Here is a 21143-nt window from a genome sequence, read left to right as displayed (position 1 = left end):
CCCAGCTGCAAAGGAGGGAGTCTGGCCCTTGGCTGAGCACCCAGGGAACAGCATGCAAGGCTGCAGGAGGGCAAGAGAGGACGGGGGAGGCAGCTCCTGCCAGGGCCAGCCAGGGCTGCCGTCCTGCAGAGGAGCAGCTGAGCTGGATTCAGCGCCCCGTGTGAGGGTGGAGAAGGAGGGATTCCCTGGAGGGTGGGAAAGCAGAAGCTTTGTGTCAGAGGATCAGCCCGTCCTTCCCTCCCAGGCTGAGCCCTCCTGGCCTGTGGGCCCCGGGCTGCGCTTCCTGCTATGTCCTCTCTTTCCTGCTGTCCAGTGTCCAGAACCTCCCTGTGGCCACCCTTTGGTCTCCTGCAGGGCCTCTTGGCACAGCCTGTGACCCTGAGCCCAGGCCCTTGAGCCCTTCTAGCAGGGGCTGCCTCTCTGGGGTGTCCGAGCACCTGTCCCTCCCATGTCCTGTCCCTCCTGCTGTCCTCCTCCACTGGCCCCTCTCCTTCCTTGTGTAGATGGCCGCTCCTGCCTCCCCCTCCCTGGAGAAGCCTCCTCCCAGCCTCACCTCTGGTACACCTTGGCTGGGTGCCCCTCCAGGGCCAGAGCCCAATTCCCCAGAGGCCCCTGGACATGTCCCGCCTGTGGGCAGCAGTCCCACATCGCCCAGCATCCATGCCCTCCCTCCACATCCATCACCAGCCTGAGCTGCTGCCCCCAGTCTCTCTTTAGACCTTGCCTGCCCTCAGCCTGGTCCATACCTCAGACAGAGGGCCTCCTTTTGGCCAACCTGCATCTCCCCACACACACCTGGGACTCCTACCCTGCCAGTCTCACTTCTGGGGACAGTGGTCACTCCTCCGAGACCACAGCCGCATCTCCAGTAAGCCTCCGAGGCTGCCTGTGCCTGATGCCCCCTCTGCCCAGAGCAGCAGGAAATGTTTGCTGCAGAATGTGTTCCAGGGCCTGAGGGACTGTGTCTGGCCCTGAACCAGCCTGGAGGACAGTGTGGTCCCGGGCTGCCCCATTGTGTGGAGGGTTTGGGGTCAGGGACCCGTGCCTGGACACTGTCCTGTTCCCACTCCTCCTACCCTGGACTCAATCTGAAGAGCTCAGACTTCTGCACATGCTGAGTCCTAGGGCCGGGGAGCCGTGCAGTGGCTGCACACAGAGTAGGTGTTTAATGAAGGACTTCCCGCTTTGTAAAGAACCTGTTTATGGATGTTGAGGCTCGGAGGCTGGGCCCTCTGTCGAGGAGGGATGGGGAAGCCCAAGGGTCAGACGAGTGCCTGTGGCTGGGGCCCTGTGGGGATGGCTTCTCCTGGCTAGTCCTGTACCTGTAACGGGAGGCAGGGGAGACTTGAGCTTACAGGGTGAGGAGTGTCCAGTGTCACCCATGAGCAGGAGGTCAGGCTGCTGGGTGCCCTCGGGAGGAACAGCGCTTTGCAGGTGGGGCCCTGGACAGGCACCAGGAACATTTGGCTAATGCCAGAATAAAGGTGTGGATAGGGTGGATGTGCACCAGAGAATCATGGGACACACTGAAAACACCCACATAGTCAACAACTAGTGATTGGTTAAAACCATTATATATAAATGGTATAGCCACAGCATGGAATATTATACTGCACCAAAAAGCATGTTTTTGCAGCAAATTTAAGGCATGGGAAAAATGCTCATGGTATAACATTGAAAGAAATATGCAAAATAGAAACTTGTATGAAATGGAAACCCCAAGTTTGTTTTGTGGGACCCTGAATATGTTTGAAAGCAGATCAGAAAGAATTTCACCAAAATGTTAAAAGTGCTTCTTTCTGGATGGTGGAATTATAGGAGTATCATTCCAATGATCACCTTGTCTTCCAGAAGCTGGGACAGCACAGTGAACAGAACAAACAAAAATGGTCGTAATACTAAAAAGGAACACTGCTGCTCTGGTGTCTCTACTCCTTGACTCGGAGCAAGGGCTCAGCCGAGGCTTGGAATGAATGAATGAATGAGCGAATCAGGGAATGAGTCAGTGGTGAGTGGATGGTGAGTTGTCTGGGAGGACACAGTTTGTCAAGCTGGTCACTTCTAGCTAAGAAGTTCTAGCTTCATAGAGTCACCAAGAGCTGAGGCACAGGGATGCCTGGGTCATTCCCAGCTGGCCGGCTCCCCTCCCAGTGAGGATGGCCAGGTGTGCACTCTGGGGCAGCACAGACATGAGGGGGTTCCCACCAGATGGCATTTGCCAGGGTAACTGTGTTTTGATGTAATGTCAAACACATGGAAAAAGTGCAAGAGTATTGCAAGGAACTCCCTTGTACTCTTTATCCACATTCACCAACTGCTAGGATTCTGCCCCATTTGCTTTATTATTCTTTCTCTTTCTAGATAAATAGAATGTTTCCTGAACCATTTGTGAGTAGATTTCAGACATGATGACCCTTTACCCTCTAAACGCTTCAGTGTGTATTTCCCATGAACATGGACATTCTCTTATGTAAGCAAACAGTTACCCAGGTCAGGAAACTTAACATTGATGCATTGCTATCAGTACTACTTTCACCCCCATTTATAGAATGAATCATTTATTTATTTATATCAGTGTGAGCTCACTGGTTCCCCCTTTATTTAATGGGTTAAAATATATTACTGTCATTATTTTAATGCTCACACTTTCCCAGATGTGGCCAATGAGAGCCCCTTTCAGAAAGCCTCTGTCCTTTCTTTCTTTTTTTTGGTGAGGAACATTGGCCCTGAGCTAACATCTGTTTCCAATCTTCCTCTTTTTGCTTGAGGAAGATTGTCCCTGAGTTAACGTCTATGCCAATCTTCCTCTATTTTGTATGTGGGACTCCACCACAGCATGGCTTGATGAGTGGTGTGTGGGTTCGTGCCCAGGATCTGAACCTGTGAACCCTGGGCCACTGAGGCAGAGCATGCAAACCTAACCACTACACTACTGGTCTGGCCCCAACCTCTGTCCTTTTGACACATCCCAATCATTCTTTGAGCACTTCTTGACTTTCTGAGACAACAAGATTTTCCAGGCTCATTTTGTACTTTTCCTGCCATGGCTATATAATCTCCAAAGAGCCAGGTTCCTTTTAGAGGAGATTAATGTTTAGAAACCAAGATCTGAGCACTAGGAGTGCTCATTGCTACTGAAGTGTCATTGCTTCCATTCCTCTTAGTGAACAGAGCTCGGAAATAAGAGTGTATGAATACGCACATGTACACATATACACATACCTATGTCTATATCCATCTATCATAATATGTTAACATATGTAGCATGAGTTATACCGATATGGCCAATTCTAACCCAAACACAAAACCACAGCTTTCACTTTATGTTCCTTCCTTTCTGTATTTGCAACTCCCATCTTCACTGAGGCTCCCATTATTCTCAATATATTTACTCATCTTCTCAAAAGTTTCAGAATTGCTAGCACATACCACCAAAAAACAAAGCTAGATAGCAAGTATACAAAGTTTCGTATTTAAATTTTACTTGCTAAAATTAGTACATAAGAACCTTAAAGTGACTATTAGAAAGATTAAAAATATGCCCAGGGTATAAAAGAAAACATCAACATAACGAGAGAAATGAAAGATGCAGAAAAGATCAAACAGAACATCCATAAACACAAAATAAAGATCTGAAATGAAAATATACTGCATGGGATTAATGGCAGGTTAGACACTGCAGAAGAAAAAATTAGTGAGCTTGAAGACATAACAATAGAAATGATCAAAATGAAGGACAGAAAGAAAAAAGACAACAAAAAATGAACAAAGCTTCAATGAGCTCTGAGACAATAGCAAGCAGTTTAATATACATTCAATTTGAGCCTCTGAATAAGAGGGGAGAAAGGAGGAGGGGAAAAATATTTGAAGACGCCTGAGATTGCTTTCAAATTTCATAAAAACTATGTGCCCACAAATCATGAGTCTTAATGAACTCCAAGCAGAAGAAACATAACCCCCCCCCACACCAATATATCTAATAATCAAATTGCTGGAAAGCAGTGGTAAAAAGAAAATCTTGAAAGCAGTTAGAGATAAAAAGACAAATTATACACAAGGGAACAGAGAATGACAGCAGACTTCTCATTTGGAACTATGCAAGCCAGAGACAATGGAAGAACATCTTCAAAGAAATGAAAGAAAAGGAAGTCAACCTAGAATTCTACAACCACCCAGCAGAAATAGCTTTCAAAAATGAAGGTAAACACAGTCATGAGCTGCATAACGACATTTTGGTCAGTGCCAAACCGCGTAAATTACGCTGGTCCCATAAGATCAGTACCATGTGGCCTGGGTGTGCAGCAGGCTGTACCATGTAGGTTTGTGTAAGGACACTCTGTGATGTTCACACAATGAGGAAATCGCCTAACGACGCATTTCTCAGACCCTATCCCCTTCATTGTCATGCATGAGTGTAAAGAAATTTTCAGATTAAAAAACAGAGAGAATTTATCCCCAGCAGGCCTGCACTACAAGAAATGCTAAAGGAAGTTTTTCATGCAAAAAGAAAATGATATCCACTGGAAATTTAGATCTACACAGAGGAATGAAGAAGACTGGTAAGTGGTAAATATGTGGGTAAATATAGAAGACTTTTCTAATTTTTAATCTCTTTAAATGATAGTTGACTGTTTAAAACTAAAATAATAACAGAGGGTTTATAACGTGTGTAAAAGTAAAGCATGTGACAACAACAGCATGAAGGCCAGAGGGGAGATGGACGGATACAGTTGGAAGGTTCTGACGTTCTACTTGCTGGTGGACAGTGACGTTAGAGATGAACTTTAACCTGAGCCAGATCACCGCAGCACCCTCCCTCGACCCCCTGCCCTGTAACACCTCCTGGATTCCCGTCCTCCTGCTCTCCCTCCTCCCCATGTGCTGGCAGGAAGGGAGCATCAAGAAGGGCCAGCCCCTAGCCTGGGGCCTTGGTGGACAGGGGCTGCAGAGGAGCAGCCCAGGACGCTGTCTGCCCCGGGGGGTTGTGGCCTCTCCTCCCAGCCATGGGGTTCATGCGTTTCCCCCGGTGTTTTGAGAATTCAGAAAAAACCAGAGCTCTGTTGCCAGACTTGCCTCCAGCTCACTGGGTTTGTTCTTGTGGGTCAGGGCAGGTTTTGCAGATGGCTTGGAGCTGGTGGCCAGACAGCTGTGACAGTGAAGGTTGGACATCTGTCATGGGCATACTCAGATGGGGGAGCTCTGTTGCACAGATCGGGAAACTGAGGCTGGTGGAGGAAATGACTAGCCACAGGTCACAGGCAGCCTGCAGAGCTCCCTTGGGTGGGTGATGGGAGAGGCAGGGTGGGGCCTGTGCCCTCAGGGTAGGGAGGCCACAGGGCGGGCAGACATGGGGTGTGCAGCTGAGCCTTGGTGTGGAGCATGAGGGTGAGGTGCTGCTGGCCGGAGCTCGGGTCAAAGCAACTGTCAACACTCCCCCTTCCCTCAGGCTGCGCAGGGGCCCCTGCCTGCCCCACCTTCAAATTCTCCCCATCTCCCACTCAGGGCTCTACATTCTGGGATGGGGCCCATGGTGTTCCAAAAGACAAGGAAGGTCAAGGCAGGTCACAGCACTGCGGGTGAGAGGCCAGCAGGGACTGGAGGAAGCCCTTGGGGGATGTGTGGAGGGGACCCTTGGAAGGCACCATCCTGTGCACCACCCCTAGCAGCTCAGCCTTGGAGATACCACTGGCAGGCTCCACACCCACAGCCCAGCCATTGCACCCCCATAACAGACTTGTGGGTCCCTTACAAGGTGCCTGGCATCTTCACAGATATCGCCCGCCTGGTACTTCCTTTCCCTCATGAAGGAAGAGAGGCTGAGAGGTGACAGGCTGCCCGAGGCCACCACCTGGGGCTCCTGATGCCAAATAGACCAAGATCTTCCTTTGTGGCCCTAAGATCCCACCCTTCGTGGGGGGCACTCGGGGGCTTCTGCGGGGAAACAGGAACCTTCACCACCACTAGCCAGGCTCACTGCCTTTCAGCCCCCATGCCTGCCCCAAGCAGATGCTCCACCTGGGCCTGTCCCGCAGGCCACAGCATGGCTGCTATCTTCACCCATGAGCTGTTGTCCAGCTCTCAGCAGGAAAGTTCCCACTCAGCAGGGTTGGTGCAGGCTCCACACCCACCAGCAGCACTGGCCTGGGTTGTGTTTAGACCCTTAGCAATAAAACGGACTCTCGACAGTTCTCAGAGCCTTACAGTTTACCACATACAGCTGCTCTGACATGAGAAAGAAGCAAAATGATGGGTGCCTTCCAGAAAGGGGGGCCACCCTGTGCACCTCAGGACTGAGTCCTTGCTCGGGCTGTAGTCTGCATGCTGTTTCTGATCTTCATGCAGAGTCACTTCTAATTTTCATGTGTGATGTGTGGGAAGTGTCAGAGGGCTGAGGCATTCATTCATCCATCCACCCATCCATTCATTCATTCACTCAACAAGCCTGCTCTTTGCCAAGCAATGGGCAGGGGACTGAGGGGGCGAACGCCAGCGGGGTCGGGGGTGGGGCGGCCCATGTAGGGTTCTCACTCTGCAGGACACAGGTGCCTGGGCTCAGGGCTGGCTGACATGGTGCCCAGCTGGACAAGGGTCAGAGGCCAGGGGCATGCAGGGAAGTGTCCTCTTGGCCTGGGTGGGCATGGGAGGCACCCAGTCATATAAACTTGCTTCAGGGTAAATAGAATAAATGCCTTCACTTCTCTCCTTTGGCTTTAATTCTGATGTGCCTCCTGCCCCACCTCCCTGCTGCCTCCCCACCACAGAGCCCTCATGGTATTTCAAGCAAGGTGTCCTGGGCACTGCTCTCTCAAGAATTCCATTCTCTTTCTCACAGAGTAAAGAGAAGGTGAAGTGGGCTCACTATGTCCACACGGGCAAGTGTTTTTCAAATAATATCTTTGTTTCAGGAAAAAGCTCTTATGGAGATAGGTGTTTTGTTAGCAGCCAGAATGTTCGTTTCTGATGAAACCATTTGTTTTGCTAGCAGATCTTTCCACTTTAGAACCATTTCTCCCAGTTGTCTTGGCAAGGGTAGATGTTTTTGGTGAGGCTATTAAGAGGGTCAAACGTTTTAATAATATTTTCACCTGTGACTTTGAGTGGGAAAGTTGAACCTGGCCCAAATGCTTAAGGAACGTTTTGACAGTGTTCTGTAAAGATGGCGCCAGCATGAGTTTTCCCATTTCTAAGATATGTGGGCCTCCTCAGACTCCCATAGACCCTGAGCACAGATCTGCCCTGCCCACGCCATACTTCCACAAGTCAATCCTGCCCCTCTGTCCAAGTCCTGGCCCAGAGGGACTTTCAGCGGGGTGGCATCTACAGAGAGAATGGCTACCTCCTCTCACCACTGTCACATCACCAAATGCAGCCAGCAAGGTGAGGAGGCTTTCCTGCACCAGTTTGGGGAAAAGCAGCTGCCAGGCTGTGGAGTGGTCATAGCGGTGGAGGGAGCAAATGATGTTGGTGGCTATGGTGGTGGAGGTGGTGGTGGACGCCACATGGATAGTGGTAGGTAAAGATGATGATAATAATGCAAAAGATGTGGATGGTGATGGAGGTGGTGTTGAAGATGGTGGGGATGATGTTGGTAGTGGTGGGAGAGATGCTGATGTTGGGGGAGAAAGAGGTGCTGATGGAGGAGATGACAGTGCTGATGGAGGAGTTGGCAGTGCAGATGATGGTGCTGATGGTGGGTTGATGGCAGGGTGGATGGTGGAGGTGGTGGTACTAGTGATGAGACTGATGGTGGGGTTGATGATAGAGGTGGTAGAGCAGATGGTGGAGGTAGTGGTGATGGTGATGAACATGCCAAGAGGTCAGGGCTGAGCGATGGTGTTGGAGGTAACAGTACATCGGGCTGGCCCAGCGCTTTTCTAGCTGCCATTCAGGGGACCATGGGGTGCCAGTGCACAGCCCTGCACACACAGTAAATGCTCGATGCAGTGATGAGGTGCAACATTTCATTCCCTCAGTGGTCCACGAATGACTGGCTCAGGGAGCGGCGGGGATGGAACTGGTGCTCAGGCTTTGCTTCAGCCTGGCTGAGCCGTTCCTGCCCTCCTGAGTCCCAGCCCCAGAGCTCCCTCTGGGAGCCCTGCTTGGAAGGTGTGGGCCTGAGTGGCAAACTCCTAGACTCAGGAGGGGAGGGAGAGAGGGAGCGAAAGGCAGTAAGGACAAACCTGCTGAGTGCCCACACCGCCCAGCTGCTGCCCTACCTGGGGGGGGGGGGGGGGGGTCTGCTGAGAAGCAGGCTCTGCCCTGCACACTGGGGCAGGGGTCCCAGCTTCCTGGCACTGGACCTCAGATGCCACCTGAGGGCATAGCCAAAGTTGTCCCAGGAGGGGCTGAAACCTTGGCAGGCCAGCTGTGGAACTGAAAGGGCCAGGTGCCCCATTGGGAAACTGAGGCTCCAGAAAGCACGTGCCTGCTGCCACATTGCTGTCTGTGAAAGAACCAGGACGGGGCCAGGGCTCCTCCCGCCGCGCTGGGGACCAGTCGCCAGCAGACGCGCTCGCGCTGCCCAAGCTCCATGCGGGTCAGGCAGGGGCAGGGGCCTGGGCAGGGGCGGGCCGCGCTCCACTCGCCAGGGTGGCCAGGCTGCAGCTCGCACCCCCACCACCCCGCCCGCCTCTCCCGCGGGCCGCTGTCCGGCCTTGGCCGCCGGAGGGAGGAAGCGCTGTCCTCATTCCACCTCTGGCCGCCGCGGTGCCAAGTTGCTGGCGGCGGCGGCGGGAGTCGGGGCGGCGGGCAGCGCCGGGGCACAGCGCCCTCCCCGGCGCTCCCGACGGGCTTGGGGTTACTCACGTAGAGTCCGGAGTGCTCGGCACCGAAGAACGGGAAGGGCACGGACAGCGGCCGCAGACCCGAGCCGCCGTCATCCTGCTTGGGGGTGACAGCGTCGCCGCGCTCCGCGCCGAACGGGTAGAAGTCGGCAAGCGCCACCGCGCCGCGCACCCCGCGCGCCCCGAGCCCCAGGACCACCGCCAAGAGCAGCGCCCGGGCGGCGCCGCGAGGCATCGCGGGGGTCGGCGGGCGGGGACTGAGGGGCGACGGAGGGGGGACAGAGGGAGGGACGGAGGGAGAAAGTGGGGGGGATAGAGGGAGAGACGGAGGGGGGACGGAGCGAGGATGGAGCGGGGACAGAGAGGGGGACGGATAGGGGACTGAGCGGGGACGGAGCGGGACGCAGCGGGTCGGAGTGGGACGGAGCGGGGACTCAGCGGGACAGAACCGGGACAGAGCGGGCACGCAGCGGGACAGAGCGGGGCTTTGCGGTCCGGCGGCAGGGGTGAGGCCGCGGTCGGAGTGGCCGCAGGGCCGGGCGGCGGTGCGGGAAGGCGGCCACGCCGTGGGTGGCTCGGCGCCCCGCGCCCGATGCCCGCGCGCGGTGCCGCTGGCCGGGCCGCTCTGGCCGCTGCTCCGCAGAGAAGGCGCCGGGCGGGACCGCGCTTGGACCTGCCCCGCCCCCGGGCCGCGCTTTAAATCTCCGGCGGGGCCGCCCGCGGGGGCGGGCCGGGGCGGGGCCATGCAAATCGACGACTCCCAAAGCGCCAGGCCCGCGGGCGGGGGAGGGGGCGGGGCGTGCGCGCGGCGTGTCCGAATCGGACGCTAGTGGCGCAGCCGGGACCGGCCCTGCGGGGAGGCCCAGCCCGCGGCCCGGTGCCCTCGGAGCGCCCCTGGCCCGGCATTGGCGAGGTGTGGGCTTCGCGGGCGCGTGTCCTCCGCCCGGGGCCGTCCCCTCCTGCGTGGGTCTCCAGCCGCCGGCCTGGGGCGGGCCCAGAAGAGGCGCCTTGCCACCGGAGCAGTTCTGGCAGACTCTAAGGCTTGCCTGAGATGTGGGGCTCTGAGGAGGGCTTCTTGGGTGCCCTTTTGGGTCGCTCCCTTACCAGAGTGTCAGTCCGTTTGCCACCCTGGCTGAACAGTGCCTGGATGAACCCTTCTGGAAATGGCCAGAGGCCAGCCCCATGCTCCAGCCTCGACCCTGAGCCTGGGGACACCTGCTTCCGGCCACTGGGGGCAAGACTTCCCATCTGGCTTTGTATAAGGATGACCCTTGGCCTGGGGGACTTCAGGGCAATAAACAAGGTGTTTCTGCCCTGCGTGGCCACATCAGGAGAAATCCCCAGGAGGTTTCCCAATTGATTCAGGGCCCCAAGGGGACCTCACAGCAAGAGAATCTCCAGGAGACGCCTGGTAAAACAGCTGTCATTGGGAAGGCTGCTCCACTGGGCCTGGGGTCAAGTGGATAGATGCCTGGTAGGGAGGAGTGCCCACAATTCAGATCCCATGTCCCAAGCCTGTGGCCATCCCAGCCCTTCTGCTTCTGGGATCACTGACTTTGGATGTCGCTCTTTGAGTGTTTGTCTCTCCTCAGTGGGCTGGCATATGGCCCACCTCTGGGTCCCCAGGCCCAATGCAGGGCCTAACTCCTGGGCCCTCAGTCCCCTGCATCCTTTCTGCTTGCAGAATTCTGGTGTTGCATGATGCGTGGCTGCATGCCAAGCCTGAGGCCCCTGAAGACAAGGGTGCACCCCTCAAAGACCAGCAGAAAGAGGCAGACGAGTAACAGTGGCTCGTATTTACACTTGGCTTTGTGTTTTTCTCTATTTTCTAAAACGTCTTCAATGAGCTTGCGTTGCTTTGCAGTTGGAGCCAGGAACATTAAATGTGACTTTTTTTTTGGAGGAAGATTAGCCGTGAGCTAACATCTGCTGCCAATCCTCCTCTTTTTGCTGAAGAAGACTGGCCCTGAGCTAACATCCATGCCCATCTTCCTCTACTTTATATGTAGGACTCCTGCCACAGCATGGCTAGACAAGTGGTGCCATGTCCAAACCCGGGATCCAAACCGGCGAACCCTGGGCCGCCGAAGCACAGCGCGCGAACTTAACTGCTGTGCCACCGGGCTGGCCTCCTAAATGTGACTTTTAGGAAACAGTGGATGGGGCTTCTGTGTGTAAGCGCATGGCGCTGGGGCTTCCCGGTTTACACAGATCCTGTGCTGGCTGGTTTTTCTCCCATCAAGTTCACAACCCTGTAAGCTGGTGTCAGGGCCAGGTGAAGAATTTAAGGAGGCACCCACTGTCAGGGTCGGTCCTGCGCTGGCACTGCCGTGAAAGCAAGCGCCTCTTAAATTTTGCCCTAGTCCCACCCTGCTCAGCTGTGGGAGGGCCAGCCCTGGGGCCAGGTCCTGGCTTGGAGACCCCCAAGGCAGCAGGACAACTGTGGTTCCAAGAAATGAAGGTTGAGAAAGGTCAAGTCCTCCCATCTTTGGAGGGAAAAAGTCAGAGATGACCTCTAAATGCCGGGCTGTGCTGGGAACAGAATCCCAACCTCACACGGCTCAGCAGGAACCTGGAGAAGAAAGGCGAGTTCCCACTGGCTCCCATTCACTTACACACACACATCCACTCTCATTCTCATACAGGCATGCACACTGACATGCACCTCACACATTCAGACACACTCATTCTCTGACACACATTCCCACACGCGTGCTCACACGTGGAGACAACACTCATACATTACACACACACACACACACACACAGCCCTTGGGAATTTGCTATAACCCCGTCCTGGCACCCAGCCAGCTCAGCTGCCCCGGGGTAGGTGATCTGGAAGCACAGAGCCAGGCGCAGCACAGAGGTCACGGCCAAGGTCAGAGGAGGGATGCAGCAGCCTGGTCTCCTTGGACAGGCACAGGCTGGGTGGGGTCAGGATGCAGCCCCCACAGCGCAGCCTTGAGAGCTGCTGGGAGCCTGGTCACCCTGTGAGAGCCCAGCAGAACCTGCTTTTTAATTTGTCTCTTGTCTGTGAAACCCGGTAGCCCTCTACCCTCTTTGGGGTGGTTTGGGGCCCACTGGAAGGCCCTCTCATTGTTTCCTCAGGTGAGAGAGCAGATGGCACCAACCCTGATGGGGTAACAGGACCTGGAGCACAACTTCCCTGCTAAAGGGGGGGCCCGACCTCTGACCCTCCTACACCTGCCCACCTCCTGCCCCGCCCCCCACTCCCCATCCTCCTCCCACTGCATTTGCCACCTCCCAGCAGGCTGCCCAGGCTGCGGTGGCCCCTCCCGAGCACATGACTCAGGGGACCTGAGTAAAGGCCCATTTCTGGGCTAGGTTTTGGGTCCACCTGGGGGCCTCTAGGGAGCAGGGCTGCCCTGGAGCCCAGCACAGACCCCGGCACACAGTGGTGCTCAGTAGATGCACCCAGCGAAGGACCGTTTCTCCAGACACGGTGGGAGTGTTTGGCCTAGACAGGGTGTCCCAACCCAGCTGCTCAAGGCAGCCCCTGGGTAGCTTTGTGAGATGCTTGGGCCGGTGCTCGTGGGTCTGGGCCTGGGCCAGCTGCAGGCACACCCTCTGGTCTCGGTCCCCGGGGAGGCCATGCTTGCCTGGAGCCCCAGCCTTGCTGACCTTCCACGGCCTTCGCCCTGGGCTGATCTGCAGCCCAGCCTGGGAGACCAGAGGTTAACATGAGGCCCCACTACCACTGGGCATTACATTTCAAAAAAAAAAAAACAACCAACTCCACAGGCGAAAAAGAGAAAAAAAATGTTTTTTTTTTCAGGTGCTAAAAATATTATCAGGAAATACTTTTCAGCAATGTACCGTTTTAGGTTCCCCTCCGGACTCAAGGGCGCCTTTGTCTCTGCCACAGAAAGTCCACATTTATCAAAACCGAAATCATTTTATCAAGCAGGCTCATGTTCTGTGGCCAGGAAACCCGAGCCTCCCCAACAGGCCTGTGACATGTTAATTTAGGGCCTGAGTGCATGTGCAATTTAGCTGGGGGAGCTCCGGAGCCGACCTTGGGATGCCCTGGGACTCAGGGCTCCGAGCTGGGCAAGGTGTGGAGTGTGCTCCCCTGCCTGCCCGCACCTGGCTGGTCAGCTGGTCCCTGCGGGGCTGTGGGCTCTGGGCCAGGGCTCCGGGTGGGGCTGCCAGTGGCAGGGGCTGGCTGGCTGCACTCCTCCGACTTTCTCTCCTTCTCTCCAAGAGGCAGCTGGCCGAGCATGGAGCATCGATCTCCCGGGAGCAGGTGGTCCTTCCATGTAGGTGAAACCAGAAGCCCCTCCTCCAGTAAACTCCCACCTGCTCTGGGAATGAGGACTGCAGGTCACAGGGCCCAGAGGGGCAGGTAGGGTCCAGCTCCCACAGAGGCCCACCCCACCTGGTTGCTACACTGTAAGGCTGGAGGGGGTCCTTCCTGCAGCCAGGCCACTGAGGCAGAGATGGAGGGCCTGGCTCAGGGCGCACAGCCTCTCACATAGGAGGGTCCTCGGAGCTCTCCCACCCCGGCTCATCCCCTTTTGTGCAGCAAGGGGGCGCAGCCTCCATGGAGCCCCCACCCACCTGAACACCCATGATGGGACCTCTGCTATTGATCTTAGGGAAATGATTGGAATGGGGTTCAATATTCACCTCCTGGGTGTTCACTGCTGTCTTATTTTTAAAAATAGAGAGGAATTGCAAGCACTTCGAGCTGGAGATTCTGTAGGGAGAGGCCATAAATGGGCTGGCTCCAGGTGGGCTCAGGGATTGGCTCTCCCTGCCCTCGGGGTGATGAGAGACACTCCCTGCCTCTCGCAGGCCTCGTCCATCACCCCCAGGGTGCAGGGCAAAGACTGCCACCTCCAGAGTGCTCCATGACCCAGGGACAGCGCAGTGGAAGGCACGGTGGGGACCCAGGGTCCATCCCTGTGCCAGCAGGTTCTGTAGCCCATAAAACCATGCTTCTGCGGCATTTTTAATGACATGGGAAATTCTCATGATACATCGTCAACTAAACCTTTTATAAAAGAGCATTCCAAGTGCCATATGCCGTGTAACCCCAGCATCTACAAGCATGTGAGCTGGAAAGAGGAAATGCTCAGATTTCACCTTCGGATCTGCAGGTGAGGCCTGTGGGTGGTGGTGACTTTCTTCTTTATATATTTCTTTGTTAAAATGTTCCTTTGCAATTATTAGAAAAACAATGTTTCAGAAGCCCAAACAGCAATCACCTCAGTGCCAGCTGGCCTCCTCAGTCCTGCGGCCCATTTCCTGCTCCAGCTGTGGCCAAGGGGGAGCCTTGGAGGGCTGGGGCCTGTCTCCCTGGGGTGCTCCTTCACCCTCCCCTGCCTGGTCCGTCTGGGGGCATCACTGCCTTCCTCCTGGGCCCATGTGTTCCCGGGATGGCCCTTTCTCCACGGCTCTCCCGCACTTCCTGAGGGTGAGCCCTCCTCCTGCATTTGCCCCCACCCTGCTGTGGGCTGCAGGGCCTGTCCTTTGACACCTGGGAAGGTCGGTGCCCCAGACCTGGCGGTCCCCTAGTCACAGCGGCTATGGAGTGACGGTGCTGCCACCATTTGCTGATGTCCATGATGGGTCTGGTATCAGGCTGGGCAATCCCTCTATGGTCTCACCATGACCCTCTGGAGTGGGGTCACCCCACTTTACAGATGAGGAAACCAAGACCTAGAGAGCCTGTCCAGGATCCTGCTGGAAAGGAGTGGAACTGGGACTCCTCTCCGAGGCCTGCAACTCCCAAACCGAGGCTGGGACCCACTGGGGCTCTTACAGGCCAGAGGCCTCCACGTGGCACGGTGGGGGAGGAAGCAGCTGCCAGCCTTCTGAGTGCCAGAGAGCAGGCAGCTGGGCAGCAGCCACCTTCCACAGTCCTTTCCCCTTGGACTCCGGGGAGGGGACGGGGCAGCAGTCCAGCCCTACGCCCTGCACACCTGGACTGGCCCCTCCTCTAGCCCCCTCCTCCCTTGGCCTCACCTCCAGGAGGTGGGGTGGGCAGTGTGTGTGAGGACAGACATGCCCAGCAGGGCTCCAGGACCCGGGACACCAGGCCTCACCTCGCCTGGCCCACCCGGCTCATTTCTGTCCTCCAGTCAACAGGACCCTATGCCTGCAGCCTCGGTGGGGAGATGGGGTGGGGTGAGGCTAGCGTGGGGCCCCTGGGCCTGACTCTGACCTCCTGCTGACCGGCTGTGTGGCCTTGGTCTAGAGCAAAGCCTCATGGAGGCCCAGCCTCCTCCTCCCCTGTAAGCCCTCCCCAAAGGGCTGTGTGAGAATGGAGCTCCTCAGAAACTCCCAGAGTCTAACCCACTCACTGCTGGAAACGCTCGGAACAGCAGATTTATTTCCATTAGAAAAACCCTCCTTCTCCTAAGTATACAACTTTATGTTGAATAAGTAAAAACAGCATTTCCTACATTGACTGAACTGATCATTGAAATAGAAAAATCTTCAAGGCCTCACAGGCACTTTGAATATCTCCTGTGAGCAGCTGGGGCAAGAGGGATTCCGAAGTCGCCAGTATATTGGTCACATTATGGGCGGCTGTCATTTTAACCGTGAGAAGTCATCCCGACCTCTTTCATGTCTGAAATGTACTCCTCCTTCATCCATGCGCACTGATTAAGCACCTCTCTGTGCCGGGAGCTCCAGTCCCAAAGGTGTGACACCTGGGACACCAACGGGCACCGCAGGGATGTGGAGAGGAAAGCATTGACACAGATGCCAATCTCTAGCTCTGGTTCCTTCCTCCCCACCCCTCCATCCCTCAGGTCCTTCTGCTAGGGGTAGGGGGTGGGCGTCCTCCACAGGGGAACTGCAGGTGGGTTGGCAAGGAAGGGAAGGGACATGTCCCCTGAACGCCAGGCCCTGAGCGCCATACGTTACTGCTCAAGGCCCTGTCCTTCCTCATTTTGCAGGAAATCCTCCAGCAGTGGGGTGAGCCTGCCTGCTCTCCTCCACCAGGTTGCTATTTGCCCTGACTGGTGGGTGAATATCAGAGTGGTACACCACCACTAACGCCCTCTTTGCCTGGAGCATCCATTACTAATGGGTCCTGCTCTTTTCCTCTGAGCTTGAGCTGAACTTCAGAATCCTTCTCAACACACCCACCAATAATCAGGCAGAGCTGACGGGCAGAATGAAGCCTATTTGCCCACCTCTTTCTAGCCCTTGCTTTTGTACAGTTTACGACATGTGGTAACTCCATTAGTAAATCAGAGAGCCGGGTCTGACAGGACAGCCTATTTTAAGTCCTGGATCAATCTTGAGACAGACTGATGGCTGTCACACATTTGGGCAACAGCTTACAGTGATGGTGATGGGGTGGGCTCCATGAGCTTTTGGCCCTTCCCGCCCCCCATGCGTGTTCTCGAGGGTGTGACAGGAGTTCCTGGAGAGAGGAGCACGGCTCACAGGGGACAGTGGCACCTGTGCATGCAGGAATTTACTGGGCTGGCTGGTGCCCCAGAGATACTGTAAATGTACCACTTACAAAACAAAAGAGGCCGTTTGGAGAGGAAAACAAATCACTCTGACTCATGTTAATGGGGGAAACGAGTAAAAATGCTAACAGGTGAACCATGCAGCAGGCCCAAGATGGCTGCCTGGGTCTCCGTAGCAACCAGGGCCGGATTCCCGCAGGAATTTTCCCAGAGTTTATGGGCTGGGAAAGTGGGAGGTTCTGTAACAAAGTTAACTTTACACTCCAATGCCTCTTGTGGCCAGTGAGTCACGGGGACTTGACTCTGAGTCATTTCCAGCCACCTGCCACCGTGACGGACCTGCAGTTCCTGGATACGGAAGGTTCCGCCGCCTTGGGACGTGGGGATGCGGTGGCTGGGCCTTGCAGGACATTATGTTTTTGGCTCCAGTCGGTGGAAATGTTTTCCACGTATTTCCCTGTGTTTACAGAGCTGAGGGCACGGAATGCAGCCTGCGGCCACGGAAGCCAACCTCACGGGGCCTGGCCACCAGGGTCTGGCCAGATCCGCACGTCTGAAGTGGCAGCCGAGTGCCAGGCCCCATGCAGGCTCTGCGGAGACTCCTGCAGCCAGGAGCGGGGCCTCAGAAAGGAGTGACCTGAAGTGAGGCCCAGTGCCAGCCAGAGGCCAGGGTCCTGAGGGCTGGGAGGAGCTCTGTGGTCAGTGGAATTGGGGGCACCTGCTGACCTAGGCCCCCCGGGAAGGCATGGTGGGCTGGGGGCAGTGGCCCCCTGTGCCCTCACACCTCTGCTGGCACCACATCCAGCCCTCAAGCTCGGCCCCTCTCTGGGCAGCGTCAGGAGTGGTGTCCCGAATAGCGGTTCTGCTGGCCCAGCACTCAGGCCGCCCGGGGGCTGTAGCAGGCCTCACTTCTTGGCCTGGGAGGCCTGGCTGAGGCGGGCTTGTCGCCGTCGCTGCTGTTGCACCTCCTGGTCCAGCTGCTCCTTCAGGCTGGCCACCTGGGGACAGGGCAGGAGGTCAGGGGGGTGGGCAGGCCCCATAGCCAAAGCCCCCCAGGCACGTGGGCATGGAGAGCACTGTGACAGGAAGGCCCCCGTCCATGTCCCAAGGAGAGGCAGTGTGCACAGGAGAGAAACACCAGGCAGACAGACAGACAGACAGAGAAACAGACCTGCTAGCCACCAGACAGGGAATGCACAGTCCCAGCTGTCATCAGGAACACCCATCCACGGGTGTCGCAGGGACTGAAGCAACTGCACCCTACAGTGGACGGACCCCCTTCCAGTCAGGCCATGAATGCACTCAGAACCATAAGGAAATAACGCTCCTTGGCTCACGAATAGAGCAAAAGGTGGCTTGGCAGGTCAGGGGCACTAACTTGGGGGTGACACTGGGCAGTCACTACCTCTCTGGGCCTCGGTTTCCTCATCTGTAAAACGACAGTTTTGACCAGATGGCTCCCAGGTCTCTGACAGCTCGGAGCCTGCAGGTGAGCCCCAGCAGGCACGTCTGTGTGCATGTGTACGTGTGCAGCACATGTGTGTGGGTGCCATGCAGGTCTACGCCCAAGGCTCTGCCGTGCTTTGTCACCACCTGTCCCCACACATGCTGCTCTCGCCTCCTGACCTGAAGGACAAGGTTCAGGAGCCACCTCTGTGACAACTGCTGTGCGTGGGCAGTGTCTGCACACTTCACCCACAGCGAACTCTCACTCAGGGACTGTCCTTACCGCCCCTCTGTATGGGTGGGGCCGTGGAGGCACAGAAAGGGTGGCAACTTGCCCCAGAATCTCACTCTGCCTCGCAGTGAGGTGTGGGAGTGACAGGATAGGCGTGCGTGGGCCCCTGAGGTGGTCTGGATCCCAGTGGGCATCAGCGCTGCCATCTGGCTGCTGGAAGACCTCCGGCTGAGGCCAGGCGGGCGCCCCTGAAGGGTGGTGCGCAGGACGCCAATCCTCCCCACTCTCCCGCGTGGGGGTGCTGGGGTCACGGCCCCACCTGCTCCTCCAGCAGCTTCACCCGCCACTGGTGGATCTGCTCACGGGACTCCAGGGCCTGTGTGGCCTGCAGCTGGGCCCCGTGCAGCCGCTCGGCCTCCGCGGCCAGGTCTCGCTGGTGCCGGGCCACTGGCTCCCAGAGCCACAGGGTGTGGGCCTGCTCCAGCTCCACTATCTGGACCTGGGGTGAGAACTCGGGCACCTCACTGCTGCCTGCCCACCCAAGGGCTGCAAAGAAACTGGGGCAGGGGTGTCCCACCCTCCCCTTGGGGCCACTATTCCTTCATCCAGACCTCAGGGGCCGCACTGTCCTCTGCTGGGGCCCATGCCCTGGCCAGGACTGGCAAGCAGACCTGGGGTTTAGTGCACACATTCAGTCCACTGGCCTTGTCTGCCTAGAGCCCCACCCACAGGCCTCCAGGTTGGGCCTTACACCTGTTTTAATGGCATCCTAGTTTCTGCCTGGCTGGACTAGGGGCCCCATGGGCATCATAGGCCCATTCTTGCCTCGCCTCCACTTGACAATTCCTTGTCTGGGGATAGGGGGTCTGTTCAGCAGTGGAAAGCTCCCCTCAGCACACACACACACACACACACACACATGGGAGCAGCCCCTGGACCTGCCTGATGCTGTGCTGTCCACACTCCTCCCTCTCTGGTCCATGCACCAGTTCACAAGGGCCCTGACTGTCCCACTACTCCCATGAGACCTTGGAGAGAAGACCAGGACAGGCCCACGGAGCCCCAGGTTCTGGTTCCAGCTCTGCTTGGAATCTGAGTTGTGACCTTGGTGGACCCCACTGTCGTCTGGGGCTGCATCTCCACATCTGTCCTGTGTAGCAGTGGTCCAGCTTGCCCTTCCTGTCCATGTGTGCACATCTGTGTGTGTGTGTGTGCATGTGACAGAGCACACTGGCCCACCCTTCTGGGACCCTCACCCACTTGGACACCCCCTGACCCTGGGCCTAACCCCAAGGCTGGGGCCCATGGAGCTCCTCCAGCCCAGCTGAGCTGCAGCTGCAGGTTCTGCCTCAGGGCCCCATCCACTTCCTGGCACAGGCTGCTCGAGGCAGGCCCAGCTGCTCCTTCCCGGCCTCTGCCCTCGCTGTGTGCCCTTCCCTCCTCAGCGTCTCCCGCTTGCTCTGCAAGGGTGGAACTCTCAGTGGGCTCCTAAGGGTGCAGTGTCAGGCCAGCCTTCCTCTGGGGAGCACACAAGTGCCTCTGGGAAGGGCTCTGGATCCCCTGAGAGCAGGCTGGGTCAGGGGAGGCCAGGACATCCTGTCTTACCCAGGGCTACATGACATCTGCTGCCAGATGGGGAGGAGCACAGGGCCAAGTCGCCATCCTGCTTTGGGCCAGCAGAAGCCCTGTTGCTGTCCTCAGTGGGGGAATAGCTACATCTCTGAGTGTGGCATCCCAGGCCCTCCCCGCTGGGTGCCCCTCCCTGCATCCCTCCAGGCCTATGAAGCCTTGAGCCCCTGCACCTGGTGCCCCTGCACCCAGCATCCCCGGCACCCCTGGCCAGCCTGCAGGACTCCCTGACCTAGTTCCAACAGGCCTGTGGAGTCTGTCACTGTCCCCACCACCTGTGCTCCTTGGAATTGCAAGTTGCCTGACCAGAGTCCCCTTTTTGGTCACCCACTCCCACAATGCTGGGCATAAACATCAGGTGACCAAGGAAACATTTTCAGTGGGAAGTCTCCTTTTGTCCCCTGTGGATGACCCCTTTGGAGGAAGGAAGTGACACTGGGGGCGTGCCTCTGGGGTGCTCTCTGTGGACAGTCTCTTCCCCTGGGGCCCGGGTGGGCACTGGGCCTGTCAGCAGCTGGGGCAGGATCAGAGCCTGGGCCCTGCTCTCCAAACCAGGCCCTTCCACCACCTGGGCTGTGCCCGGCCCTGCGGGTCCTCCCTGCCGGGCCATGTCCAACCTGCCAGGTAGGAGGGGGGCAGTGGTCTCCAAGGGCCAGCCCAGGCCCTGCCCGAGTCCCAGGTCAGTCCTCCCTCGGGGCCCTTTGGCCCTGCCTTTCGCCCTTGAGGCAGGCCTGGTCTTTCAGGGGCCCTGAGATGCGGTGGATCAGTCTTGAGGGTAAAGTTATGGGGTCAGCGGTGGGAGCATTACAAAAATAAGGATTCCTTTCTTTAGGACTGAGGAAAACAAAGAGCCCCTCTCTCCTGGAAAAGGAAGTCCTGTGTCTTTAAAAATCCAGTTGCACTCCTGGAGGTGAATGTTAAAAAGAGAAGAGGAGAGTGAAATCCAGAATAAATACACGGCCACATCCGGGTTTCCCCTCCTGAGACCCCATAAAGGGTTTATGGGTTTGCGGCCCCACAGTGGACCTCCTGGAGCTCATTACTGCTCCTCCCCACCCCCACCCGGCTCCAGGGACCCACAGTGGGCTCTGCTGACCTGGGCAGTGCCATCACGCCGGCAAATGCTCCCTGCCATCCCCCACCCCCAAGGGACCATGGAGGCCTCGGCTCCCCCAGCTTCAGGAGAAGCGGCAGGACCCTGTGACTGTGTCCTGCTGGCCGGCCCTCCCTCCTGGGAGGGCAGGTGGCCCTGAGAAGACAGCGGGCCAGTGGCTTTCAGTGATTGTCCTGATTTGCTGGCCTCTGTGCCTCTATCCTGACCCCACTCCTGTCCCCAGGGTCCCTGCCCCCAACTGCCAACCCACTGACCCGACCACTCCTCTCTGGAAAGCCCTCCTGTCCTCAAGTCCACCTCAGCTGGACAGTATGCACCTGGTGGCCAGGGCCTGCCCCGAGACAGATGTTCATGCGTGCCTGGGGACAGATGACCAGTGCAGATGCCCTCCTCGAGGCTCCAGGCCCAGCAGTCCCTTGCCCAAGGGCCTCACTGCTTTCCTTCGGGGTGCATTGGTCAGTCTATTCCAGAGCCAGCACTCCT

General features: G+C 57.0%; 3 protein-coding genes across 3 annotated transcripts in view; 1 reads left to right on the top strand and 2 right to left on the bottom strand.

Moving 5' to 3' along the window:
• SNED1 (sushi, nidogen and EGF like domains 1) overlaps positions 1 to 9457 on the bottom strand; it is an 80993-nt gene extending 71536 nt beyond the window's left edge. Inside the window, exon 1 of the mRNA XM_023644067.2 lies at positions 8806 to 9457. Within this exon, the coding sequence (XP_023499835.2) occupies positions 8806 to 9018 (213 nt within the window). The 5' untranslated portion in view covers positions 9019 to 9457. The remainder of the gene's footprint in view (positions 1 to 8805) is intronic.
• Positions 1 to 21143, top strand: part of MTERF4 (mitochondrial transcription termination factor 4) — a 108660-nt gene that overhangs the window by 76763 nt on the left and 10754 nt on the right. The gene's annotated exons all lie outside the window — the stretch shown is intronic.
• The window catches only part of CROCC2 (ciliary rootlet coiled-coil, rootletin family member 2), a 76002-nt gene continuing 69973 nt past the window's right edge, over positions 15115 to 21143 (bottom strand). The window contains exon 30 of the mRNA XM_023642774.2: positions 15115 to 17237. Coding sequence (XP_023498542.2) covers positions 17145 to 17237 — 93 coding nt within the window. The 3' untranslated portion in view covers positions 15115 to 17144. The remainder of the gene's footprint in view (positions 17238 to 21143) is intronic.

Source organism: Equus caballus, chromosome 6 (assembly GCF_041296265.1).
Source record: "Equus caballus isolate H_3958 breed thoroughbred chromosome 6, TB-T2T, whole genome shotgun sequence".
In the NCBI taxonomy this organism is placed as follows: domain Eukaryota; kingdom Metazoa; phylum Chordata; class Mammalia; order Perissodactyla; family Equidae; genus Equus; species Equus caballus.
This window is presented reverse-complemented; position numbering and strand designations above follow the sequence as displayed.